The sequence below is a fragment of the Hyla sarda genome, chromosome 4, assembly GCF_029499605.1.
Source record: "Hyla sarda isolate aHylSar1 chromosome 4, aHylSar1.hap1, whole genome shotgun sequence".
Taxonomy (NCBI): Eukaryota; Metazoa; Chordata; class Amphibia; order Anura; family Hylidae; genus Hyla; species Hyla sarda.
Window position 1 is genome coordinate 287,652,987 of NC_079192.1, and position 25,263 is coordinate 287,678,249.

The 25,263-nt window shown below is 41.3% G+C and overlaps 1 protein-coding gene across 2 annotated transcripts in view; it reads left to right on the plus strand.

The window, feature by feature from the left end:
• The window catches only part of MON2 (MON2 homolog, regulator of endosome-to-Golgi trafficking), a 122,550-nt gene that overhangs the window by 13,603 nt on the left and 83,684 nt on the right, over positions 1–25,263 (plus strand). For both annotated transcript variants that reach the window (XM_056574463.1, XM_056574464.1), the window contains exons 2-11: positions 11,536–11,599; positions 13,093–13,220; positions 14,603–14,734; positions 15,437–15,566; positions 16,943–17,040; positions 20,980–21,105; positions 21,201–21,395; positions 22,145–22,269; positions 22,536–22,675; positions 24,799–24,952. In XM_056574463.1, coding sequence (XP_056430438.1) covers positions 11,536–11,599; positions 13,093–13,220; positions 14,603–14,734; positions 15,437–15,566; positions 16,943–17,040; positions 20,980–21,105; positions 21,201–21,395; positions 22,145–22,269; positions 22,536–22,675; positions 24,799–24,952 — 1,292 coding nt within the window. The remainder of the gene's footprint in view (positions 1–11,535; positions 11,600–13,092; positions 13,221–14,602; positions 14,735–15,436; positions 15,567–16,942; positions 17,041–20,979; positions 21,106–21,200; positions 21,396–22,144; positions 22,270–22,535; positions 22,676–24,798; positions 24,953–25,263) is intronic.

Consider the following 25,263-nt stretch of genomic DNA (forward strand, 5'->3'; position numbering starts at 1 on the left):
ATTCTTCCTTACAAAAGTCTTCCAGTTCTTTGAGATTTCTGGGCTGTCTGTCACGCACTGCTCTTTTAAAGGGGTACTCCGGTGGTTAACATTTTTGGCTATATTGCATCTTCTTTTAATGTTCATGTTTTTTGCAATTGACATGTATTATATATTTGTGTAACATGTGTCTTTTTTTCTTACCTGTTTGTGGGCCAGGAAGTTCTGTAGTTCTGTGTTGGATCTCTGACTGTTGTCCACATGTTAGGATTAGGCTGTGGACAAGATGTCATGTTTTTTTTTTTTTTCTCTGTTCTTTCAAAACTGGATGACAGATATAGGCCACGCCCCCTTATCTCCCCCTCCTGGTGGTCACAGGTGTGCATGAGAGCAAGAAGCTCCTACACAGCTCCTCATCTCCCCTCCCCCCTGCTTTGTCTTCTGAGGACGCAGGTCTGCACTGAAAGAAGACAGAGAAGATAAGAGTGTTATGTGAAGGGGAGGATAACAAGGTGCACAGGCTGGAGATGTATAGACTGCAGGGGAATTTCTATGTGTGAAGGAGGGGGACTCCTGAATGACACATGCTGGGAGTTGTAGTCCCTGTTATGTGTGTGTATGCTAGTGTTTACAAACCAGTCTGCCTCCAGCTGTATCAAAACTACAACTCCCAGCATGCCTGGACAGACTTTGGGCATGCTGGGAGTTGTAGTTTTGCAACAGCTGGAGGCACACTGGTTGGGAAACACTGTCCTAGCCTATTCAGCATACACATCATGTTACACCAGTGTTTCCAAACCAGTGTGCCTCCAGCTGTTGTAAAACTACAACTCCCAGCATTCCATTACAGCCTTTGAGCATGCTGGGAGTTGTAGTTTTGCAACAGTTGGAGGCACACTGATTGGGAAACACTGGCCTAGCCTATTCAGTATATTACAAAGTGCATTGTTTCCCACCCAGGTTGTCTTCAGTTGTATCAAAACTACAACTCCCAGCATGCCCAGACAGCTTTTGGCTGTCCAGGCATGCTGATAGTAGTAGTTTTGCAACACCTGGAGGCACCCTGGTTGGGAAACACTGGTATATGCCCTATAGAGGTGTGTCTGTATATGCCAATGTATCTCAACCAGGGCTGATTATATTAGTGTGCTGTGTATAAGGGGGCTGACCCGGGAAAATAGTAGGGTGGGTGAAGGGCGCAGGGATGTGGAATTCCTATCGCCCGACGCCCGGGACTAGCAGTTTTGGGCGCCGGGCAGGTGAATTTGTCCGGCCCTTAGCCCAGCTTCGGGCAAGCAGGGCCGGACCTGACAAGTGCGGTGGCGATCTGCAGTCTGTATGGAGCGGGCTGCCGACTCCTGCCTGCTCCATACTCTGCCGCCTCCGACAATAAAAAACTGTATCCTCGGAAGCAGAGCAGGGGAGATGAGAAGCTGTGTATGTATTATCTCCCCTGCTCTGCAGACGTGCGGGGGGAGATGAGGGGGTGTGGCTTCTTGCTCCCCGTGCAGACCTGCGTCCTCTGCCTTCACTCCCCCCAGCTGTAGCTTCGGAGAGCTGAGGGGAGGAGGCACGTCTGCACGGGGAGATGCCTGCGGTGCTCTGCAGTATGTATGGAGCGGGCTCGGGATTCCTGCCCGCTCCATACTCTGCAGCCCCCGGCTGTTCTCAGTAGCCGGGGGCTGCCGCTAATAGCCAGCATGCTCCCTGGTGGGCTAGTGGGGTGGATCGCCCCCCCCCCCCCCCGCAGAGCGATCGCAGGGGGGCGATCCACTATAGAGGTAGCCGGAGGACTTACCTCTGCTTCCTCCTGTCCCGGCTCTGTCATTGATAGAGCCTGGTTCAGTCAGGCTCTATCAATGGGTCACAGAGCACACAGATCAATAGAGTTCAATAAAACTCTATTCATCTGTCTGAGGAATCTAATGATTCCTCCTATAAGTCTAATAAAGTGTAAAAAAAAGAATAAAAAAGTTTTAATAAAAGTTTGAAAGACACATTAACATAGTGGTCTTCAAACTGTGCCCCTCCAGATGTTCCAAAACTACAATTCCCAGCATGCCAGGACAGCCGTTGGCTGTCCGGGCATGCTGGGAGTTGTAGTTTTGCAACATCTGGAGGGCCACAGTTTGAAGACCGCTGCATTTACCCCTTCCTTGTTAAAAGTTCAAATCACCCCCTTTTCCTATATAAAAACATGCAAACATAATAAAAATAAACATATTTGGTATCGCTTCGTGCGTAATTGTACAACCTATTAAAATATAACATTATGTATCCCGTACGGTAAATGTAAAAAAATACCAAACCACAGATTTGCAATTTTTATAATATCCCATAAAAAAAAAGTTATAAAAGTGATTAAAAAGTCAGATCAATACCAAAATGGTACCGATACAAAAAAACAGATTATGGTGCAAAACATGAGCCCTCATACAGCCTGGTATGCGGAAAAAAATAAAGCTACAGGGGTTAAAAAATGGCAATTAAAAAAATTTGAAATCGTTCAGAATTAGTAAAACATGACGTAAACGATACAAATCTGGTATTGCTGTAATCAGTCGGCCTAAAGTATCAAACTAACATGTTACCTCAACCACAAGGTAAATGGCGCAGAAAAGAAAACCACCAAATCTGCTAAATTATCTTTTACTATTTCAATTTCACTACCCCAAATATATATATATTTTTTGGTTCAGAGAATGTTATTGAAAAATTAAAAGGTATCATTATAGTAGGTATTATAGGGCGAGGAGGAAAAAATTAGTGTGTAAAAGCGAAAATTGGCCGGGACAAGTGGATCGTCATGAGGGACAAGTATATTTTGCTCCATTTTAGTCCCGTGGACAAGTAGTTGTTTATAAAATTTCCACACCCCTGAGGGCGGAACAAAAAAAAAAGAGCCGCCCCAAACCAGCAAAGCATGTGGCATGCTGGGATTTGTAGTTTTCAGTACAGCAAGAAACAGGAAATAGAAGCAAAGATAGGAAAACAAAGACAAAAGACAACAAAGAACGGAAATAGAGTAGCCTAAACAACAAGAATAGAAATGAAACAAAACAAATAGGGTACGTCAAAAATGGAAAAACACGTTGACCACCGGAGTACCCCTTTAAGGTCTATCCATAGATTTTCAATTATGTTGAGGTCAGGAGATTGTGAAGGCCATGGCAAAACCTTCAATTTATGTCTCTTGATGTAATCCCCATGGATTTTGAGGTGTGTTTAGGATCATTATCAATTTGCAGAAGCCATCCTCTCTTTAACTTCAGCTTTTTCACAGATGGCATCAAGTTAGCATCCAAAATTTGCTAAAATGTTATTGAATCCATTTTTCCTTCTACTCGTGAGATGTTCCCTGTGCCACTGGCTGCAATACAACCCTAAAGCATGATTGATCCACCCCCATGCTTAACAGTTGGACAGAGGTTCTTTTCATTAAATTCTGTTCCCCTTCTGCTCCAAACGTACCTTTGCTCCTTCCGGTCAAAAAGTTAAATTTTAACCTAATCGGTCCACAGAACTTGTTTCCAAAATGCATCAGGCTTGTCTATATGTTCATTTGCAAAGTTCTAACGCTGATTTTTGTGGTGAGGACGTAGAAGAGGTTTTCTTCTGATGACTCTTCCATGAAGACCATATTTGTACAAGTATCTCTTTATAGTGGAATAGTGTACCACAACTCCAGTGTCTGCCAGATCTTTCTGGAGGGATTGTGCAGTCAAACGTTGGTTTTGAATTGTTTTTCTCACAATCCTGTGAGCTGTTCTGTCTGATATTTTTCTTGGTCTTCCAGATCTTGCTTTAACTTCCACTGTTCCCATTTCTTAATTACATTCCGAACAGAGGATATTGACATCTGAAAACATTTTGCTATCTTCTTATAGCCTTCTCCAGCTTTGTGAGCGTCAACTATTTTCAGTTTCACATTTCTAGACAACTGCTTAGAAGAACCTATGGTGCTGATTGTTGGGGCAAGGTCAGATGAGTCTGGGCATTTAAAACCTTTGAGATTGACATCACCTGGTCTTCCCAGATGATGATTGAGAACAATCCATGACACTGGCAGGTCTCAGCTTTGCAAAGGGGGCAGTGCATATAATAATGTCTGCAGGGTGCCCAAACTTTTGCAGAGGCCATTTTCGTGTTTTCTGTTATTTTGAAAGTGTAAATGATGTAAATAAAATCTAACTTTTGTTGACATATTATAAGAATGTATAATCTGTAATTTGATGCCTTTTAGAGATTTTTCCATCTTTCCTTGGCTTCTTTATGCACATTAATACAAATTTTTACCTGGGGTGCCCAAACATTTGATCCCCACTGTATACCAGCTTCTTAGAGAGTGTAAATGAACTGGTAGTTCTTGATCATTTTTTGCAAAGAAATGCACAGTAAATATGTACATAGCATTCCAAAAGTCATCTGACCCTTTTACTTTTTTCACATTTTGTTATGTTGTGACTTTGTGTTTAACCCCTTAGGTTTCTACGCAGTGCATTTTTTGGTAAAAATAACACCTTATCTTTTTTCTGTAAGTCCATACGGTTAAAATGATACCCTACTTATATAGGTTCTATATTCTCGTACTTCGGAAAAAAAATCATAACTACATGCAGGAAAATTTCTATGTTAAATATTCTCATCTTCTAACCCCTATAACGTTTGTATTTTTCCGCATACGGGCCGGTATGGGGCTAATTTTTTTGCACCGTGTTCTGAAGTTTTTATCGGTACCATTTTTGTATTGATCGGACTTTTTGATCGCTTTTTATTCATTTTTTCATGATATAAAAAGTGACCAAAAATATGCTATTTTGGACTTTGGATTTTTTTTTGCACGTATGCCATTGACCGTGCGATTTAATTAACGATATATTTTTATAGTTCGATATTTCCGCACGCAACGATACCACATATGTTTATTTTTATTATTTTATTTATTTTTATTTTTTATGGGAAAAGGGGGGTGATTCAAACTTTTATTAGGGAAGGGGTTAAATGACCTTTGTTCCATAGGGACCTATAACACTGCACACACTGATCTCTTATGCTGATCCCTGCAAAGCCATAGCTTTGCACGGATCAGTGAGATAGGGGCTCGATTGCTCAAGCCTGTAGCTCAGGCTTGGAGCAATCAAACCCTGATCGGATGCCGCGGAGACAGATTTTATCGCGATGTCCCGATCAGCCCGACTGAGCTGCCGGGAAGCGTTTACTTTCACTTTCAGACGCGCTGTTAGCCCAGGGTCCCTGCTATGACTAGCAGCCGGGACCGGCCCGGTGCGATGCGGGGTCACGGCGTGACCCCGTTTTAAACACCGGGACCAGGCTCAGGGCGTACAGGTACGTCCTGAGTCCTTAAGGATCGTGGATGCAGGGCGTATGCATATGCCCTGTGTCCCCAAGAGGTTAAATAAAGAGTTTATAAGTTTCCCTCATTGTTCTGTTCTCCGTTCCCCATGACAGTCTAATCAGAAAGTTAAAACTTAAAAAAAAAAAAAAAAAAAAATATTGTTGAAAAGGAAAAACTAAAATATTGCATTGGCATAAGTATTCAGACCCTTTACTTAGTACTGATTTGAATAACCTTTGGCAGAGATTACAGCCTCGAGTCTTCTTAGGGATAATGCCTCAAGGTTTGCACACCAGGATTTGTTTTTTTTTCTGCCATTCTTCTCTGCAGATCCTCTCAAGGGCTGTCAGGTTGGATGGGGACCATCGGTGAAAGCCATTTTCAGGTCCCTCTAGAGATGTTGCATTGGGGCTCTGGCTGGGCACCTCAAGGACATTCACAAAGTTGTCCCTAAGCTTCTCCTGTGTTGTCTTGGCTCTGTGCTTAGGGTCATTCTTTTGTTGGAAGGTGAACCTTTGGCCCATTGTATGGTCCAGACCATTCTGGATCAGGTTTTTATTGACAATATCCCTGTACTTTACTCCAGTAAGATTTCCTTCAATCCCATCCAGTCTTACTCAAAGTCTGAGAGTCCTTTTAGGTGTTTTTTGTTTAGTTTTCAACTTCTTCCATTTAAGAAATATGGAGGCAGCTGTGTTCTTTGGTACGTTTAGCAGGAATTTTTTTTAACCTTCCAGGGCTAGGTTTCCACACAGGTTTTTTTCCCGTCGCTTTTTGGGAAAACTCCCACTGCAGTTTTTGAGCTTAAGCCCTAAGAGTATTCAAAAGGAATAGGAAATATAAAGGAAGGACTTTATAAATGTAGAAAAAAAGGAACTGGTCTGAAAACTGTCTAAATGGATTGTAGATAGCAGCTGTCTCTCAGCAAAAATAGAAAAAAAAAATGTCGAAATTAAATTGGGATAAAAAAAGGGTTGTGTTAATCTCAGTTGTAACTATTTCTAATGCTATTTCATAGAAGTCTCAGACTTATATTTCTGTGGGATATACAGTTATACAGTTTCTAGCTTTTAACTTATTGTATAAGGATATGCTGAAATCACAGAGCCATGTCAAAAGTTTTGATCATTTGGGGTGTGTGAGGCAGTGAGGAGATGGCTGGGAAAGAACACTCAGGTGAGTGCTTTTACTGACTTGTTCTAGCGACACCCCCATCATTCAGAAATCTTTAGCTTGTTTTAGTGACTACTTCCGGCTCCCCACTGGTTATGCTGGCTTCTTTTAAGATGGACTTGTCTTGGCAGTGACGGTCTGCTATATCAACCACTGAGTGCAGCTGTGTCCTGTTCATTCAATGATTGGATGAGTGGGTTGTTAAAGGGGTTATCCAGGATTTAAAAAATTCTTTCAAAGACCGGTTCCTCTCTGTATCCACTTGTGGTGTGGTATTACAACTTGGCTCCAATCACTTCCATGGAAATTAGCTGCAGTACCACACCCAACCTCTGTTTTTCATTTCCTGGATAACCCCTTTTAATGCCAAGACAAGTTCAACTCTGCAGTATCAGCCAGTGTGATCAGTGGAGATTTGGAAGTCATCACAGGAGAGCACAAGGGAGTAAGATGGGTAAGTATGCTCTTTTTTTTTTTTTTTTTTTTTTTTTTTTAATTAAATGATTAAAGGGGTATTCCAGTTTAGGAGTATGTATCCTCCATCAAAAGGATAGGGGATAAGGGTCTGATCGCTGAGACCCCTCGCAATCTCCTGCAAGGCGCTGTGGCTCTCCTTTTGCATGGAGCAGGGGTTGCCTTTCACTCTCATGCATCTGTATGAGAGAACCAAAGTGGTATTGTGTTTCTTCGGCATAGCAATATATATATATATATATATATATATATATATATATATATGCGGCCTAAGCAATGTGTGTGTGTGTGTATATATATATATATATATATATATATATATATATATATATATATATATTAGGGATCGACCGATTATCGTTTTTTTAGGGCCGATACCGATAATCGGTGGAGGTTAGGGCCGATAGCCGATAACTTATACCGATATTCTGGTATAAGTTATCGGCTATTTATCCCCCTCGACACCGCTGCAGAGCATTGATTTAAAGCGGGCGCTTTAAATCAATGCACTTCGGTGGCTTTTGCGGTGCCATAGGCCGCTGCCGCCGCCACCACCACCACCACCCGCTTCTCTCCCCATACCTGTCAGGGTGGTCCGGGCCATCCATCCTCCCTTCCTGTAGTGTCCGGCGGCATTCCGGGTGAGGGTGAACCGGTCCGGGCTGTCCTTCTCCGGGGGTCCTCTTCTCCACTCCGGGCAGGCTCAGGCCTAGTACACTGCATAGACACCGCTGCGCAGTGATGCCCGTGCGCAGCGACGCACCTGACGTCACGGCGTAGCGGCGTCTATGCAGTGTACTAGGCCGGAGCCTGCCCGGAGTGGAGAAGAGGACCCCCGGAGAAGAAGGACAGCCCGGACCGGTTCACCCTCCACCCGGAATGCCGCCGGATACTACAGGATGGATGGCCCGGACCACCCCCATTACGGGTAAGTAGGGTGGGGGAGGGGCCCGACCGTTATAGCGGTATGGGCAAAAATCCATACCGGTATACCGCCCAGCACTACAGGGGGCGGTCGCGGTGCGGGGTGGCGGATCGGGGGGGGGCGGTGGCGGTGCGGGGGGCGGGGCATTATCGGCTTATCGGCAAGGTAATTGCCGATACCGATAATGCCCAAAATCGTGATTATCGGCCAATAATATCGGCCATACTGATAATCGGTTGATCCTTAATATATATATATATATATATATATATATATATATATATATATATATATATATATAATGTGTGTGTGTCTGGAATACCCCTTTAAAAAAATGCCACTGTGTGTAGACAGACAAAAATTGAGATTAAAATGTTAATAATCCATAAGTGTAATACATTTTTTTAGGCTGTATGCGCAGGTACATACAATTTTTGGGCACTTTATTATTCTATCAATAGAAAATAGGTTTGCTGAAGATAAAGCCATTTTTTAGGATGATCATGCATTTTTTTTCACAGAGAAGAGTACCAAACACATAAATACGGCCCTGCAAGCAGTCCAGATGTCATTGCGCTATAAGGCTGGAATTCCACTAGTTTATTTTTTTGTTTTCTTTGGGAAAAACGCCAAGAAAAACACCAATTTGGCCAAAAAATGCTGCGGCCAGATGTTAGCTGTAAATCAATGAGAAATCGCAAAATTCTTTTTCCACTTGGCGTTTTTCAGTTTGGCATTTAATTATTTTTTTTTTTTAAACCTTTTTGCGTTTTTTCACTCTTTTTGGCATCTTTTCAGCTACTTGGAGGTTTTGGTAAATCGCAGCATATTGAGCCTATGGCCTTTTTTCCCCTGAAACTGTGGCGTTTTTCTCCCATAGAAGTCTATGGGAGTAAAAAAAACACAAAGAAATATGCCATGTGGGTTTTAACTTTGGCGTTTGTGCAGGCGGTTTTTATTCTCTTTTGGACTTTAGCGATCCAAAAAAGTGATGGAGATACCATTTTTTTTAATAAAATTTCAGAGGGTACCATTAAAAAAAAAAAAAAAAAGATTCAGTAGTGATGGAAAAATTTGTATTTAACGAAATTTATCTTTTTTTAACATATAACTTTATATTTTTTTTTTAAACAGGGATCAATTTATGTGTGCGGGCAGGGCACTAAAAATAAAGCTGACAATAATAAAAATGTAGTGTGTGTGTGTTCTTAACTTTGTTTCCTATATTTTTTAGGTGGTACTACTACTCCCAGCATGGAACACACTGTTCCATGATGGGAGTAGTAGTACATGTACTAATTGACAGACCGTCCCAGGTCCCCTGTGATCCTCATGTATAATTTATAGATGCGGCCGACCGCTCTTCTATGGTCCCCTGCACTGAAGTGTATATATATACACCTATTCATATTTCCCGCAGAGAGCTGTGATTGGCCAGATGGTTCCAGCCAATCACAACTCTCTGTGGGAAATATGAATAGGTGTATATATATGTCAGTGCAGGGGACCACAGAAGAGCGTCCGACCACATCTATACATTATGCAGGAGGATCACAGCGGGTGTCAGGAGTGACATCCACTGTGATCTTTCCTTAACTACAGGTACTACAGCTCCCAACATGGAACAGAGTGTGCTCCATGATGGGAGTAGTAGTACCTGCAGTTAAGGAAAGATCACAGCAAGTGTCACTCCTGACACCCACTGCGATTGTCCTTTCTATTGCAGGCTTTCTCCTGCGCTCCGCATCTCTGCTCTGTACTCCGGCCAGTGATATGAATAGAACATCACTCATTTATATTTCCCTCTGAGAACTGTGATTGGCTGCAACCATCCTGCCAATCCCCACTCTGGGCGAAAAATATGAATGAGTGATGTCCTATTCATATCTCTGGCCGGAGTACAGAGCAGAGATGCGGAGCCCAGGAGAAAGCCGCTCCGCCTCTCTGCTATATTATGGACGATCGCATCGGGTGTCAGGATTGACACCCGGGGCAATATGACTATTAGTACAGGTACTACTACTCTCATCATGCTGGGAGTAGTAGTACTACCTAAAAAATGTAACAAAAAAAAATAGAGGAAAAAAAAGTGAAACACACATACACACTTTATTACAAATAATTTAAAGTTCATTATAAAAAAAAATACAAAATCTCCTAATACATTTTTTCCCATCCCTACTGCATCCTTTATTTTTTTTTGTACCCAACACATTTAGAAAAAAACGCCTAAAAAAGGGGCTAAAAATGCAATTTCAACTCAAATGCAAAAACTTCAGACGTAGGAAATTGCAGTGGCGTATTTTTGGGCATTTTTTTCAGAGCGTTTTTTTTCGTTGAACAAAAAGCTGGAAAAAAAACAAGTGGAATCCTAGCCTAAAGGTAGGGTCACACATAGGGCATACACAGCATATTTCACGCTGCGTATATGCTGTGAGAAAACACACACGCTTCCTTCCACGCCCTGTGTGTCAAGTAAGGTTTGGTGGCGGGTCCGCCTCCAAACCTTATTGCGCACACAGGGCTGCGTATGTCTTCTCATATCACATACGCAGCGGATTTCTCGCTTCCCAGTGGATTCCTCGCAGTGCGTGATCCAACCTTAGTGAGAGATTTGGATGGTAAGTAAAAAATAAATAAGTGTGGTCCATTACAAAGCTCATCTGTCATGAGCTCATTTAGAAAGTTTGTCCTGCTTTTTATTGGTTAAATCTATGTCTCAGGACGTTGTCCTGAGGCAGAATTTTATTTTTTTATTTTATGCCATAAATTACAAGAATTACCTTTTCACAAGATATAACGTTCAGTTATTAAACATTGTTTTGTATTATATCTGTGATTTGTGTGTTTTGCTACAAAGAAAAACCTGGGTAGACATTCTCTAAGGCTAAGTTCACATTGCCATTGTGCTCCGTCCATTGGGATCTTTTTGTGGCCCCCAAAACGAGCCAGAGCACAACTGACTCAATTGGGTCCCGACAGATCTCATTTTTTTTAAAGGGGTACTCCGCTGTTAGACATCTTTTCCCCTATCCAAAGGATAGGGAATAAGATGTCTGATCACGGGGGGCCCGCCGCTGGGGACCCCCCTGCAGCAGCCCGTTACCTCAGCAGCCTGGAGCTAAGTTTTCTCCTAGGCTGATGATGGGCGGTGCAGGGGACGGGGCATTGTGACGCCCCTTCAATAGACTTGCATTGAGGGGGGCGCACATGAGTTCACAAGGGGGCAGGCCGTGACGTCACAATGCCCCATCCCCTGCACCGCCCGTCATCGGCCTCGGAGAAAACTTAGCTCTGGGCTGTTGCAGGGGGGATTGCAGGGGTCCCCAGTGGCGGGCCCCCTGCGATCAGACACCTTATCCCCTAACAGTGGAGTACCCCTTTAAATGAGATCCATCATGGATTTTGTCATTTAGCGGAAAAAAATTGTGCATGCACTTTTTTTTTTCTCCACTGAACTCTTGTCGTTTTGACAGATTTGCAGACAGAACTCGAGGGCAATGTGAACTTAGTTTGAGGATTCCATCATTTTTTCCAGGGATTTTAGTGTTTTACTAGTCCAACACACTTTCAATGTGTTCTCCAGAATGAAACCTGAGTTTATTATATCTTGCTTTATATATTCCAGGCTGCAGAATCCGGGATAGTGAAGGTAAAAAACATAGCTGCACGGAACACTGATATACTAACAGGTAATTCTCAACAGACTCATATGGTTTTGTTAGAAACTTTTAATATAGCTGACATCATGAGGGGGCGGGGCTAGGACGTCACGAGCTCCCGGCTCCAGCTTTCGGAACAGTTTGTTCCAAACGCTGAGCAGTGGAGCACCTCTTTAACACAACAGGAGCGACTCTTCGTTTTGCCTATAGAGGGAGACTCTTAGCAGATGTCTTCATGAAACAGCCTTTTATATCCACTATAGGCTGCCACATTACCTGTCAGCAGCAGGTTGTCTGCTTGTGGATGGTTTCCAGGAGAAATCAAAACCAGATAAATAAGTGGGAAAAAAAATACAAGGGTAACTGATATATTACAAAGATCCCTAGCTGATGTTCATCACAGTTGGAGGTTCACTTTAAGTGAGCATATAACTCTAAATTATTCCACCCTATTTTATAATCATTACTTATGGTTCATGACCACAAATCCAGTGATTCATTAAAGGGATCTTCCTGTCTTAACAAGTGAGGGCATGTTCCTAGGCTTTGCCATTTCTTAATGAATGTTCAGTAGAATTCCGACATCTGGGACCCTCAATGATCCAGCAGGATCTTTGAGGAACTGTTGTGCAAAATATGACAAACTGTTTAGTGTCCTGCTGTTTAAAGCCTTCAAGCTGCTGTCATCCAGGGAGGAGCATAGTAAATGCTTATTTATATATGTATTATTTATTATTATTACAGCAGTATTTCCCAAGCAGCTGTTGCAAAACTACAACTTTCAGCATGCCTGTACAGCCAAAAGCTGTCCGAACATGCTGGGAGTTGTTGTTTTCAAACTGCTACTCGCACATCGCAGTGTGTCTGCTCTCTGCTCATAGCAGCGTGATGTCGCTCCGAGCAGGCACATCAAAAAGGCACCGCATAGCAGTCCTTCAGCCGCAGATCTGCAGCATAAAATACGCTGTGGATCCGCCTGTATGAAAGTACCCTTAAGGGAAAAAAAAAACCTGTCACATGACATTGAAAAAAGTATCGGTAATTGGTATCGGCGAGTACTTAAGAAAAAGTATTGGTACTCGGTCTTAAAAAAATGGTATCGGGACATCCCTAATCTCTTCAATGAGGACAAGTAGGCCCACAGTACTCTACTTAGTACTGACAGCAGTCTACAGTACCTCACTTCATGGCTCAAGGCTCTGTTATGGGTTGGACCATGATTTAGGTGGCATGAGTTATTTTTTATTTTTTTTTTTTACTTCTGGAGGAGAATTAGTTTGCATCAGTATCTCATGCAGGAGAACAAGAAACAGAGCAGACTATAAATACTGAAAAGGAGGATAAAAGACTTAGAGTAGCTCAAAAAAGACAACCAAGGGGCACCAGTTTCTTTAAAACTATATTACACTTTGAGATCATTGAAATTGTTTTGTACTGCTGTCAACTGTACATTGGCATCTCTGAATAAATAGTAATATTCTTATTTTCTTTTTCTTTTTTTTTTTTTCTTTTTATTCCTGAAGCATTGAAGGAGAACAGTTCAGAAGTAGTCCAACCTTTTCTCATGGGCTGTGGAACAAAAGAACCGAAAATCACACAGCTTTGCCTTGCTGCTATCCAGAGACAGATGTCACATGAAGTTGTGTCAGAGGTATGAGGAGTACAGACTGCCAGGGTCCCCTCTTCACCATAGGGAAAACCTACATTATTTATACAGCATTGTGACACAACCAGTTGGGTTCACTCCTTTGTTAAAAGCTCAGGTGATGTGAAAAATTCAGGGCTGTGTTGTCCTGTGAAAGGCCAGACAACATGACAAAAGCCCATTAGCCCCTATAAATTTACATTTTTGTATAAATTTTTTTGCATTAGTGACAGAGCAGATCATATACAAGTTAAAGCAGGTGTGAACCAAGCCTAAGAAATTAATGTTTCTGGGTAAAAATAACATTTTGTGTTTATTTTAGATTTACACTTGTTTATCGTTGAACCTTTTTTTTTTCTTTCTAGATATATCTACATTTAATATTTAATATATTATAATATTTGTATAGTCACCCAGAGATGTTTTCACAATTCTGCTGCCATCATATCATTGAGTGCCCACTGGATGTTCATTGATTGTACAGAGCTTGATGTCCTAATGCTGAAAAAATAACTTAATGCTTGTTCACAGAGCTCCATCAACAAGTCCGTCATAATGAATGGAGTTTAGTGGAGAAAAAAATAGTGCATGCAAACTACGGGATCCCCTGTGGACCCCATTCAAGTCAATGGGATCTGTCAGGATCTAATCATCTGACACGTTTTGGGGCCGTTCTGCTCCCAAAAAAAAAAAAACTGGACTAGCACAACAGAAATGTGCACCTAGTCTTAGTATTTTTATTTATTTTTTTCGCTCATGTACGGGGAAGAGGATTACTTGCCTTTATATACATTACCAAGACCTAGGAATCTAGAATTTAGGTAACCAATCCTAGAGAAGGTTAACAGATATTTGAGGAATATGTTACCACATGATGGAACATGTGCGTTGATTGTATCTAGGATCAATGGGGGAAATTTATCAAAACCTGTACAGAGGAAAAGTTGCCCATAGCAACCAATCAGCTCGCTTCTTTCATTCTTAATAAGGCCTCTGCAAAATGAAAGAAGCGATCTGATTGGTTGCTATGGGCAACTGGTCAACTTTTCCTCTCCACAGGTTTTGATAAATCTCCCAAACACTACAAAATAAGGAGTAGAGTGATTATTAAGCTTTTCAGTAGCTGTTTGTAAAAGGGGTTAATTGGGCGAATAAATATTTACAGCGCTATACATGGTGGATTTGTTTTGCTGGTTTCTTCAGTAGATTTCATCACAAGAAATCTGTGTGTTTTCTGTGGCTTCAGCTGTTGATTTTCAGCAAGGTACACAAATGCAAATTTCAAAATTTTTTAAATGTCTGAACACCCTTAAAATACTGTAGATCACTTTAAATATTGATGGTCATAAACTACATTTAGTTATATATTTTTCTCTTTGTCTCCAAAGGCAGCTGCTGGCAATATTATTAACATGTTATGGCAGCTGATGGAGAATGGACTAGAAGAATTAAAGCTTCTGCAGACCGTTTTGGTTCTCCTAACAACTAACACAGTGGTTCATGATGACGCCTTATCAAAGGTAATAGATCTATTTAATGAAGAAGTTGGGAGACATTACTGTAGCCGAGAAGTTCAGTAATAATTAAATGAATGGATTCCTTTTGGAAGCTCATAGCACTGAGGCCATGATGTGCATTATGCCCATGGATAAGTATCAGTGGCCTGTACATTGCCTGATGAGTGGCAGGTCCTCCAATAAAGACTGTTACATCATATTTTTCTGCAAAGTACATTAACTACATGTTTACTAGCATTTTAAAATATGGTTGTTTGGACCTAAAATATAGAAATACTTAATATGCCTTTGCAGTTCCGATGTGTTTCTCTCTTGCTGTTACCTTGAGATCTCCATTGCGCTCAGTTTGGAATCCTGCATAATGTGATGCCATGTCATGACCGTGACGGCTAACTGATGCTGCAAGATGCCATTTTGGATGAGCTATCACTACAGTCAGCATCAATTGGCCCCGCTGTCACTGTGGTCATTAGGATTCCAAACAAAGACCTACAGATGTTCCAGTTGCAAAGGAACAAAATAGAGTTCAAAAGGTACGGTAAGTATAGGTAAAGAAAGTTTATGATTTTTAGATTGAGTAGCTACAACCATATTTTAAAATCCCATTTTAAGGCTTAGTGCTTAACAATCTTAACAGTAAACAGTCCAGCTGTAATCACCCTCTTATTGGATTTACTATGATTCCATCTGCTATATATTTTGCAGGCCATCGTCCTTTGCTTCAGACTGCACTTTACTAAAGACAACATAACAAATAACACGGCTGCAGCAACAGTGCGGCAAGTAGTCACTGTGGTGTTTGAGAGAATGGTGGCTGAAGATGAGAGGCACAAAGGTAAATCCGGGCTGTGCACATTGATTTGGTCCATACTTCACAGGAAGTGATTCTCCTCATACTCGGTTTGGCCCGCCACTTTTTAGTTAATGATTTCTACCATGTTTCCAGGATTTTAATTTAATTGGTAATCCCAATGGTCTTGCTTTCACTGACAATACTTGTGGTGGTTAACAAATAGAAATCTACTTGTAAGTCAGCGCTATATATGTTTTTTCTTTAACTGGTTGTCCCACAGATGCATAATACATTTCTCTGTTAGATTATGAAAACATTTACATAACATTTAAATTAGAATCCTTTTATTTTAAGGATGCTCCTGTACCTTGGTATTACTGTTACTTGCATGTTTATGGTGTCTTTCATACTGTCAGAATGTCTACCTAAGACTAAATTTTTACTAAATGGCAAAAATCGTGCTGAAAAGCTCGGCTTATACTCGAGTATATACGGTATATGAAAAAATTTGTATTTTGACATGCATTACAATGTTCTTTAATGGGAAGATCGCAATACCTCTTTAAAGTGATACTGACATTTATTAATCCAGACATGTCAAAAGTTTAGATTCCACCAGGTCTCAGGAGGGAGACTAGCTGCGATTGTGAGTTATAGCCAATCATAGACTAAAATGAAGCACATCAGGCAGCCGGCCAAGGAGTAAAGCACATTGCCATGTGCGTTAACACTGTAATAATTCACAGTTGTAGAGGGCCTCAGGAGTGAGACCCACTGTCATCTAAACTTGACGTGTCGGTACAACATGTCAAATGTTTTACTAAATGGCAATATGCTTTAATTCCTCTCCTGATGGAACTTCTAAGCTGATTTATGACTCTGTTTACCTTTCATTTGCTCAAAATCAGCTCAAAAGTTTCTTCAGAAGAGCAAAGATGAGACCTGACAGAGCAGCTTCTCTGATGGACGTTGCTCTGAATGTGACACATCAAGAGGTTATAGAAGAGAAAGCAAACACAATTGTTAATACAGACCTGTGGAAAAAAAATGTGTACCATTATAATTGTAAAGCCTTTAATTGTAAAGTTGGAAAACTACTTAAATTAAAAATATAGCTAGTAGAAGTGAAAACTGCTTCTAGCACTTGACCTTGGAAGACCTCCCAACATACCTGAAAAAATCTCTGACTTTTTTCTATCAGCACAGATGGGCAAGTCAAGGTTAACAATCCATTAATTGATCTGAGAAATATTCCAAGACCATGTTCTTACTTATGTGTCAAGTGATATATTTGGTGGTTCTCTTTTAATGGTATCCAGATGTTACATTTTAGTAGTATGAAAACAGATTATGCCAGTTAAAAAAAATCAGTTATCCAGACATTGTAAGATTATAATCTATCACTTTATTATGTGCAGATGTTGTGGAGCAGCCTGTGCCTGTCACTGGAAACAGCAATAGAAGATCTGTCAGCACTTTGAAGCCGTGTGCTAAAGATGCGTATATGCTGTTTCAGGTATGAAGTTATAACAAGGATTTGTTGTTGGCTTCTAGTCATGTCCCTATGTTGCGAAAAGCTTACTGAAGCTGGTGTCATTATAGGGGTACTCCGGTGAAAAACTTTTTTTTTTTTTTTTTAAATCAACTGGTGCCAAAAAGTTAAACAGATTTGTAAATTACTTCTATTAAAAAATCTTATTCCTTCCTGTTCTTACTAGCTGCTGAATACTACAGCAGAAATTATTTTCTTTTTGAAACACAGAGCTGTCTGCAGACATCATGAGCACAGTGCTCTCTGCTGACATCTTTGTCCATTTTATGAACTGTCCAGAACAGCATATGTTTTCTATGGGGATTTCCTTTTACCCTGGACAGTTCCTAAAAATGGACAGGGAAGTCAGCAGAAAGCACTGTGCTCATGATCTCAGCAGACAGCTCTGTGTTTCAAACGGAAAAGAATTTCCACTGTAGTATTCAGCAGCTAATAAGTACAGGAAGGATTAAGATTTTTTAATAGAAGTAATTTACAAATATGTTTAACTTTCTGGCACCAGTTAATTTTAGAAGAAAAAAAAAAAAAAGATTTTTACCGGAGTACCCCTTTAACCCCTTCCCGACCTATGACATACCTGTACGTCATGGGTGGCAAGGTGTTCCCGACCCATGACATACAGGTACGTCATGGACATTACTGCCGCTACTCGCGGCATCCCGCAGCGCCCGGAAAGATGGTGGCTATCACTGATAGCCAGCCATCTTACCGTGCGACCACGGGGGGTTTCGTCCCCCACCCCCCCCAGCGATCGCTGCTATCAGCTGGTCAAATCTGACTAGCTGATAGCAGCGTTTCGCTATGAAAATACTTAGCAGCGCGGTGTGTGAGTCCGGATCACGGGGATCGGGACACACACCGCTCTGCTAAGTGTCCCTGACCCATCCCCCGGCGTCACTTACCCGGCCATGCGGTGTCCCGAGCGGTCCCGGCGTCCTCCGTGCGGTCCCGACGTCCTCCATGCGGTCCCGGCTGCGCTGCGTCCCCGGTGGTGAGTTTGCAGTAGCAGTGCAGCATCTTCATTGGCAGCAGTGAGATCGCCGTAAAGCGATCTCACTGCTGCCTCTGAGAGTTTCAAAACTGCAACTCCCAGCATGCCCAGACAGCCTTTGGCTTTCTGGGCATGCTGGGAGTTGTAGTTTTGCAACATCTGGAGGTCCACAGTTTGGAGACCACTGTGTAATGGTCTCCAATCTGTGCTCTTCCAGATGTTGCAAAACTACAAATCTCAGCATGCTCAGTCTGTCCAGGCATGCTGGGAGTTGTAGTTCTCTAACATCTTGAAGAGCACAGATTGGAGACCATTATACAGTGGTCTCCAAACTGTGGACCTCCAGATGTTGCAAAACTACAACTCCCAGCATGCCCAGACTGCCCAGGCATGCTGGAAGTTGTAGTTCGGCAACATCTGATCCTTCAGATATTGCCGAACTACAACTTCCAGCATGCCTTGGCAGTCTGGGCATGCTGGGAGTTGTAGTTTTGCAACATTTGGAGGCACACTAGTTGGGAAACATTGTCCGTTTCCTACCTCAGTGCCTCCAGCTGTTGCAATTGTTGCAAAACTATAACTCCCAGCATGCACTGACAGACCATGCATGCTGGGAGTTGTAGTTTTGCAACAGCTGGAGGCACACTGGTTTGGAAACACTAAGTTTGGTTGCAAAACACTTGAAAGTTTATTACTTAACTTAGTGTTTCCAAACCAGTGTTCCTCCAGCTGTTGCAAAACTACAACTCCCAGCATGCACGGACAGCCAAAGGGCATGCTCGGAGTTTGCAACAGCTGGATGTTTGCCCCCTCCCCCCAATGTGAATGTACAGGGTGCACTCACATCGGCGGAGGTTTACAGTGAGTGCTGCAAGTTTGAGATGGCGCAAATTTTGCGCTGCAGCTCAAATTTCCAGCGGCAAACTGGCTGTGAACCTCTGCCCATGTGACTGTACCCTAAAAACACTACACTAACACTAACCTAAAATAAAAAGTAAAAAACACTACATATACACATACCCCTACACAGCCCCCCTCCCCCCAAAAAATGAAAAACGTCTGGTACGCTACTGTTTCCAAAACGGAGCCTCCAGCTGTTGCAAAATAATAACTCCCAGTATTGCCGGACAGCCATTGACTGTCCAGGCATGCTGGGAGTTTTGCAACAGCTGGAGGCACCCTGTTTGGGAATCACTGGCGTAGAATACCCCTATGTCCACCCCTATGCAAATCCCTAATTCAGGCCTCAAATGCGCATGGCGCTCTCTCACTTTGGAGCCCTGTCGTATTTCAGGGCAACAGTTTTGGGACACATATGGGGTATCGCCGTACTCGGGAGAAATTGCCTTACACATTTTGGGGGGCTTTTTCTTCTTTAACCCCTTATGAAAAGGTGAAGTTGGGGTCTACACCAGCATGTTAGTGTAAAAAAATAATTTTTTTACACTGACATGCTGGTGTTGCCCTATACTTTTCATTTTCACAAGAGGTAAAAGGGAAAAAAGACCCTCTAAATTTGTAATGCAATTTCTCCTGAGTACGGAGATACCCCATATGTGGGCACAAAGTGCTCTGGGGGCGCACAACAAGGCCCAGAAGGGAGAGTGCACCATGTACATTTGAGGCGATTGGCACAGGGGTGGCTGATTGTTACAGCAGTTCTGACAAACGCAAAACAATAAATATCCATATGTGACCCCATTTTGGAAACTATACCCCTCACGGAATGTAATAAGGGGTGCAGTGAGCATTTACACCCCACTGGTGTATGACAGATTTTTGGAACAGTGGTCTGTGAAAATGAAAAATAAAATTTTTGATTTGCACAGTCCACCGTTTCAAATATCTGTCAAACGCCAGTGGGGTGTAAATGCTCACTGCACCCCTTATTACATTCCATGAGGGGTATAGTTTCCAAAATGGGGTCACATGTGGGGGGGTCCGCTGTTCTGGCACCATAGGGGCTTCCTAAATGGGACATGCCCCCCAAAAACCCTTTCAGAAAAACTCACTCTCCAAAATCCCATTGTCGCTCCTTCCCTTCTGAGCCCTCTACTGCGCCCACCGAACATTTTACATACGCATATGAGGTATTTCCTTACTCGAGAGAAATTGGGTTACAAATTTTAGGGTGATTTCTCTCCTTTTACCTCTTGTAAAAATTAAAAAATTGGATCTACAAGAAAATGCGAGTGTAAAAAATGAAGATTTAGAATTTTCTCCTTCACTTTGCTGCTATTCCTGTGAAACACCTAAAGGGTTAAAACACTTACTGAATGTCATTTTGAATACTTTCGGGGTGCAGTTTTTATAATGGGGTCATTTATGGGGTATTTCTAATATGAAGATCCTTAAAATCCACTTCCAACCTGAACTGGGCCCTGAAAAATTACGATTTTGAAAATCTTGAGAAAAATTGGAAAATTGCTGCGGAACTTTGAAGCCCTCTGATGTCTTCCAAAAGTAAAAACTTGTCAATTTTTTAATGCAAACACAAAGTAGACATATTGTATATGTGAATCAATATGTAATTTATTTGGAATATCCATTTTCCTTTCAAGCAGAGACTTTCAAAGTTAGAAAAATGCTAAATTTTCAAAATTTTCATGAAATTTTTAGATTTTTTACCAAGAAAGGATACAAATATCAGTGAAATTTTACCGATAAAATAAAGTAGAATATGTCACGAAAAAACAATCTCGGAACCAGAATGATAAGTAAAAGCATTCCAAAGTTATTAATGTTTAAAGTGACAGTGGTCAGATTTTCAAAAAATGCCCAGGTCATGAAGGTGAAAATGGGCTGGGTCATGAAGGGGTTAATAGTGCTTGTTAGAATTTTTGCCTTGGTAGTTCTTAGACTCCTTTTAGGTTTCTTTTCTGCCCATTAATGGCTTTCTCTGATCTCCTCAGGACTTGTGTCAGCTGGTTAATGCTGATGCCCCCTATTGGCTAGTAGGAATGACAGAGATGACGAGGACATTTGGTTTGGAACTACTAGAATCGGTCCTCAATGACTTTCCACAAGTTTTCTTGCAGGTAACAAAATCCTTACATAAACATAGTGATCAAGTCTACTATTCTGTTTGTTTTTTTTATTCTTTTTATTTCTTTTTTTGTAATTTTTTTTACAGCACCAAGAATTTAGTTTCCTGTTGAAGGAGCGTGTGTGCCCCCTTGTGATTAAACTCTTTTCACCAAATATTAAATTCAGACAAGGCTCCAGTAGTAATTCTTCTCCGGCTCCTGTTGAGAAACCCTATTTTCCAATCTGTATGAGACTGCTCCGGGTTGTGACTGTGCTTATTAGGCAATTTTATGGCCTTTTGGTAAGATATTACATTTATTTTTCATGGTTTTAAAGTTAGTTTAAAGAACTGTGCCTGTGCCACACTTTTGAGTTACTAAATAGTATGTGTGCAGGAAATGTGTCCAGAACCTAGTCACTAGTTGACTACATTCAAGCCCTTAAAGGGGGCCGCAGCCAGTATGTACCAAGTATCAGCTGGTATCCCTTTTTTGACAGGATGCTAACGTATACCATAAACATTTAGGGAAATCATGATGTGAATGCCCCCTCTGAAAAAATGTGCTGCTTTTTTTTTTTTGCAGAAGCAATGCCACATCTGTCCATGGGATGGATGTGTCTGGTATTGCAGCCCGTTCTAAGCAAATAAGGCCAAACTGTAATTCTAGATCCAGCTTGTAGACAGATGTGGTTCTTTTACTGGAAAGTTTAATATCTCAAACTATCTCTTCAAAATCCTACATAGCTAAATTTGTCTTAGGCATTACAGAAGAGAAAATCAATGGTGTAGGCACACATCAAATAAATGTCTATCAGAAAGAAGGCTTCATGCAGTAATATTTGGAACTATGTCTTCCATGCCAGCTACCTTTCCAAAGCAATCTATTGGTTTAATATATTTAAATGTATCCTCTATCTGTATCGTGTTTTATCCAGCTAAAGTCAACATACATAACAGAGTCTCATTGTATTTACAGTACATGCTTTGTATAAGTTAGGGGGGGACTACAGTGTGCAAGAATTATTGACTAAATCCAGTTTTCTTTGTAGGTGACTGAGTGTGAGATCTTTCTATCACTACTAGTAAAATTTCTGGATGCTGATAAACCACAGTGGCTACGGGCTGTGGCTGTGGAGTCTATACACCGACTGTGTGTACAGCCCCAGCTGCTCAGGTACTTTGTTTTATGTTTTTTAGGTTGGTTATGCAATTGGTATGATCTTGTTTTGTAATTACCTTAATTATTCAGTTTTATTTCACTTAACAGTGTATTTTTAGTAAATGATTATTACTGGAAATTGTTCTAGATCCCAAGCACATCCAGACTTCCTTGTTACATAAAGGAGAGACGTAGCATATTTCTTGATGTGCTTATAGCAGTTACATTGATGTTTGTGTACAAATTGATTTCAATTAACCATAATTCATTTTAATATTCAGGTCTTTCTGCCAGTCCTATGACATGAAACAACACTCCACTAAAGTTTTCCGGGACATTGTTAATGCTTTGGGGTCCTTTATTCAGTCACTCTTCCTTATACCAAGTACTGGAATTTCTTCTACAACGTCCATGCCCAATGGTAATTTTTTTCTTATCTTGCTATGTCTACCTTTCTCCCTTTTTATCATAAACATCAAACTATGAGTATTTCTGGTTATTTGTTGTATATGTTTTTTTTTTTTTTTTTGGCAGACTGTAACATGTATTAGTATTTCCTACATACAGTTATGGCTGTAAATGTTGGCACCCCTGAAATTTTTCTAGAAAATAAAGTGTTTCTCTCAGAAAAGGATTGCAGTAACACATGTTTTGCTATACACATGTTTATTCTCTTTGTGTGTATTGGAACTAAACCAAAAAAGGGAAGAAAAAAAAACTAATTGGACATAATGTCACACCAAACTCCAAAAATGGGCTGGACAAAATTATTGGCACCCTTTCAAAATTGTGGAAAAATAAGATTGTTTCAAGCATGTGATGCTCCTTTAAACTCACCTGGGGCAAGTAACAGGTGTGGGTAGTATAAAAATCACACCTGAAAGCAGATAAAAAGAAGAGAAGTTCACTTAGTTTTTGCATTGTTTGTCTGTGTGTGTCACACTAAGCATTGACAACAGAAAGAGAAGAGAACTGTCTGAGGACTTGAGAACCAAAATTGTGGAAAAATATCAACAATCTCAAGGTTACAAGTCCATCTCCAGAGATCTAGATTTGCCTTTGTCCACAGTGTGCAACATTATCAAGAAGTTTGCAACCCATGGCTCTGTAGCTAATCTCCCTGGGCGTGGACGGAAGAGAAAAATTGATGAATGGTGTCAACGCAGGATTGTCTGGATGATGGATAAGCAGCTCCAAACAAGTTCCAAAGATATTCAAGCTGTCCTGCAGGCTCAGGGAGCATCAGTATCAGCGCAAACTATCTGTCAACATTTAAATGAAATGAAACGCTATGGAGGAGACCCAGGAGGACCCCACTGCTGACACAGAGACCTAAAAAGCAAGACTACATTTTGCCATAATGAACTTGAGTAAGCCAAAATCCTTCTGGGAAAACGTCTTGTGGACGGATGAGACCAAGATAGAGCTTTTTGGTGAAGCACATCATTCTACTGTTTACCAAAAATGGAATGAGGCCAACAAACAAAAGAACACAGTACCTATGAAGTAGATCTTTCTTTCAGGACCTAGTGGATATCTGTTCCCTTCTGAAATCAATTATTATTTGATGCATGCATCGAAGTGAATAACACACTGACACATAGTTCAGTACAGAAATACTTCCTTCCTTTATTACAACATTCTACAGGGGTTTATAAAGACTTCAGAATTCACTTAAATTACCACCCACATTATCGATTAATTATTAGTGACACGTGTGTGTGTGTGTGTTAATCTACGTGTGCGTAGTTTTGTAATGCGCAAGTTTGACTTGTTTCTCTTCTAAGCGCTAAGCAATTATTAACTTTGTTCTTCTCCTGTGAAATATGGTGGAGGTTCAATGATGTTTTGGGTTTGTTTTTCTGGCACTGGGTGCCTTGAATGTGTGCAAGGCATCATGAAATCTGAGGATTACCAACGGATTTTGGGTCGCACTGTACAGCCCAGTGTCAGAAAGCTGGGTTTGCGTCCGAGATCTTGGGTCTTCCATCAGGACAATGACCCCAAATGTATGTCAAAAAGCACCCAGAAATGGTTGGCAACAAAGTGCTGGAGAGTTCTGAAGTGGCCAGCAATGAGTCCAGATCCAAATCCCATTGAACACCTGTGGAGAGATCTTAAAATTGCTGTTGGGAAAAGGCGCCCTTCCAATAAGAGAGACCGCGAGCAGTTTGCAAAGGAAGAGTGGTCCAACATTCCGGCTGAGAGGTGTAAGAAGCTTATTGATGGTTATAGGAAGCGACTGATTTCAGTTATTTTTTCCAAAGGGTGTGCAACCAAATATTAAGTTAAGGGTGCCAATAATTTTGTCCAGAGCATTTTTGGAGTTTGGTGTGACATTATGTCCAATTTGCTTTTTTTCCTCCCTTTTTTGGCTTAGGTCCAATAGATGCAAAGGGAATAAACATGTGTATAGCAAAACATGTGTTACTGCAATCCTTTTCTATGAAGAATACTTCATTTTCTGGAAAAATTTCAGTGGTGCCAACATTTACGGCCATGACTGTACTTTATAGTGTGTTAAAACATTTGCTTTATTTGCAGTTGGAGCTAGCTCTGGTGCCCCTGCCACAAATCAGGCCACATCAGGGATGGCAGCAGCAGCTGGTAATGTAAGTGTGCTTCCTGCTTTTGAATACCGAGGCACCTGGATTCCGATCATGACCATCTCTGTTCAAGGCAGTGCTAAAGCAACTTAGTAAGTGAATTTGAAATAGAAAGGGACATTTTTCTCTTACTGTGCTCAGGGCAGTTAAGTAGAAAAAAACACTATACTTACCCTTCTCGCTCCCCTATCACCGCCAATTTTTAGGGGTCGTTCTCCCTTCAGTATTAGAAGGGTCGATTCCTTGTACACCCAACTGATAAGCTGTTTGATGGAGTTGTGGCCCTCGAAGGAATGCTGCAGCTTCTTTTGTGTTTACTTTGGCTTAAATGCGGTTCATACATTGCAAATGCAATGTTGCAAGGTACTGCTTATTGGCCCATTCAAATTAACAGGACAACATA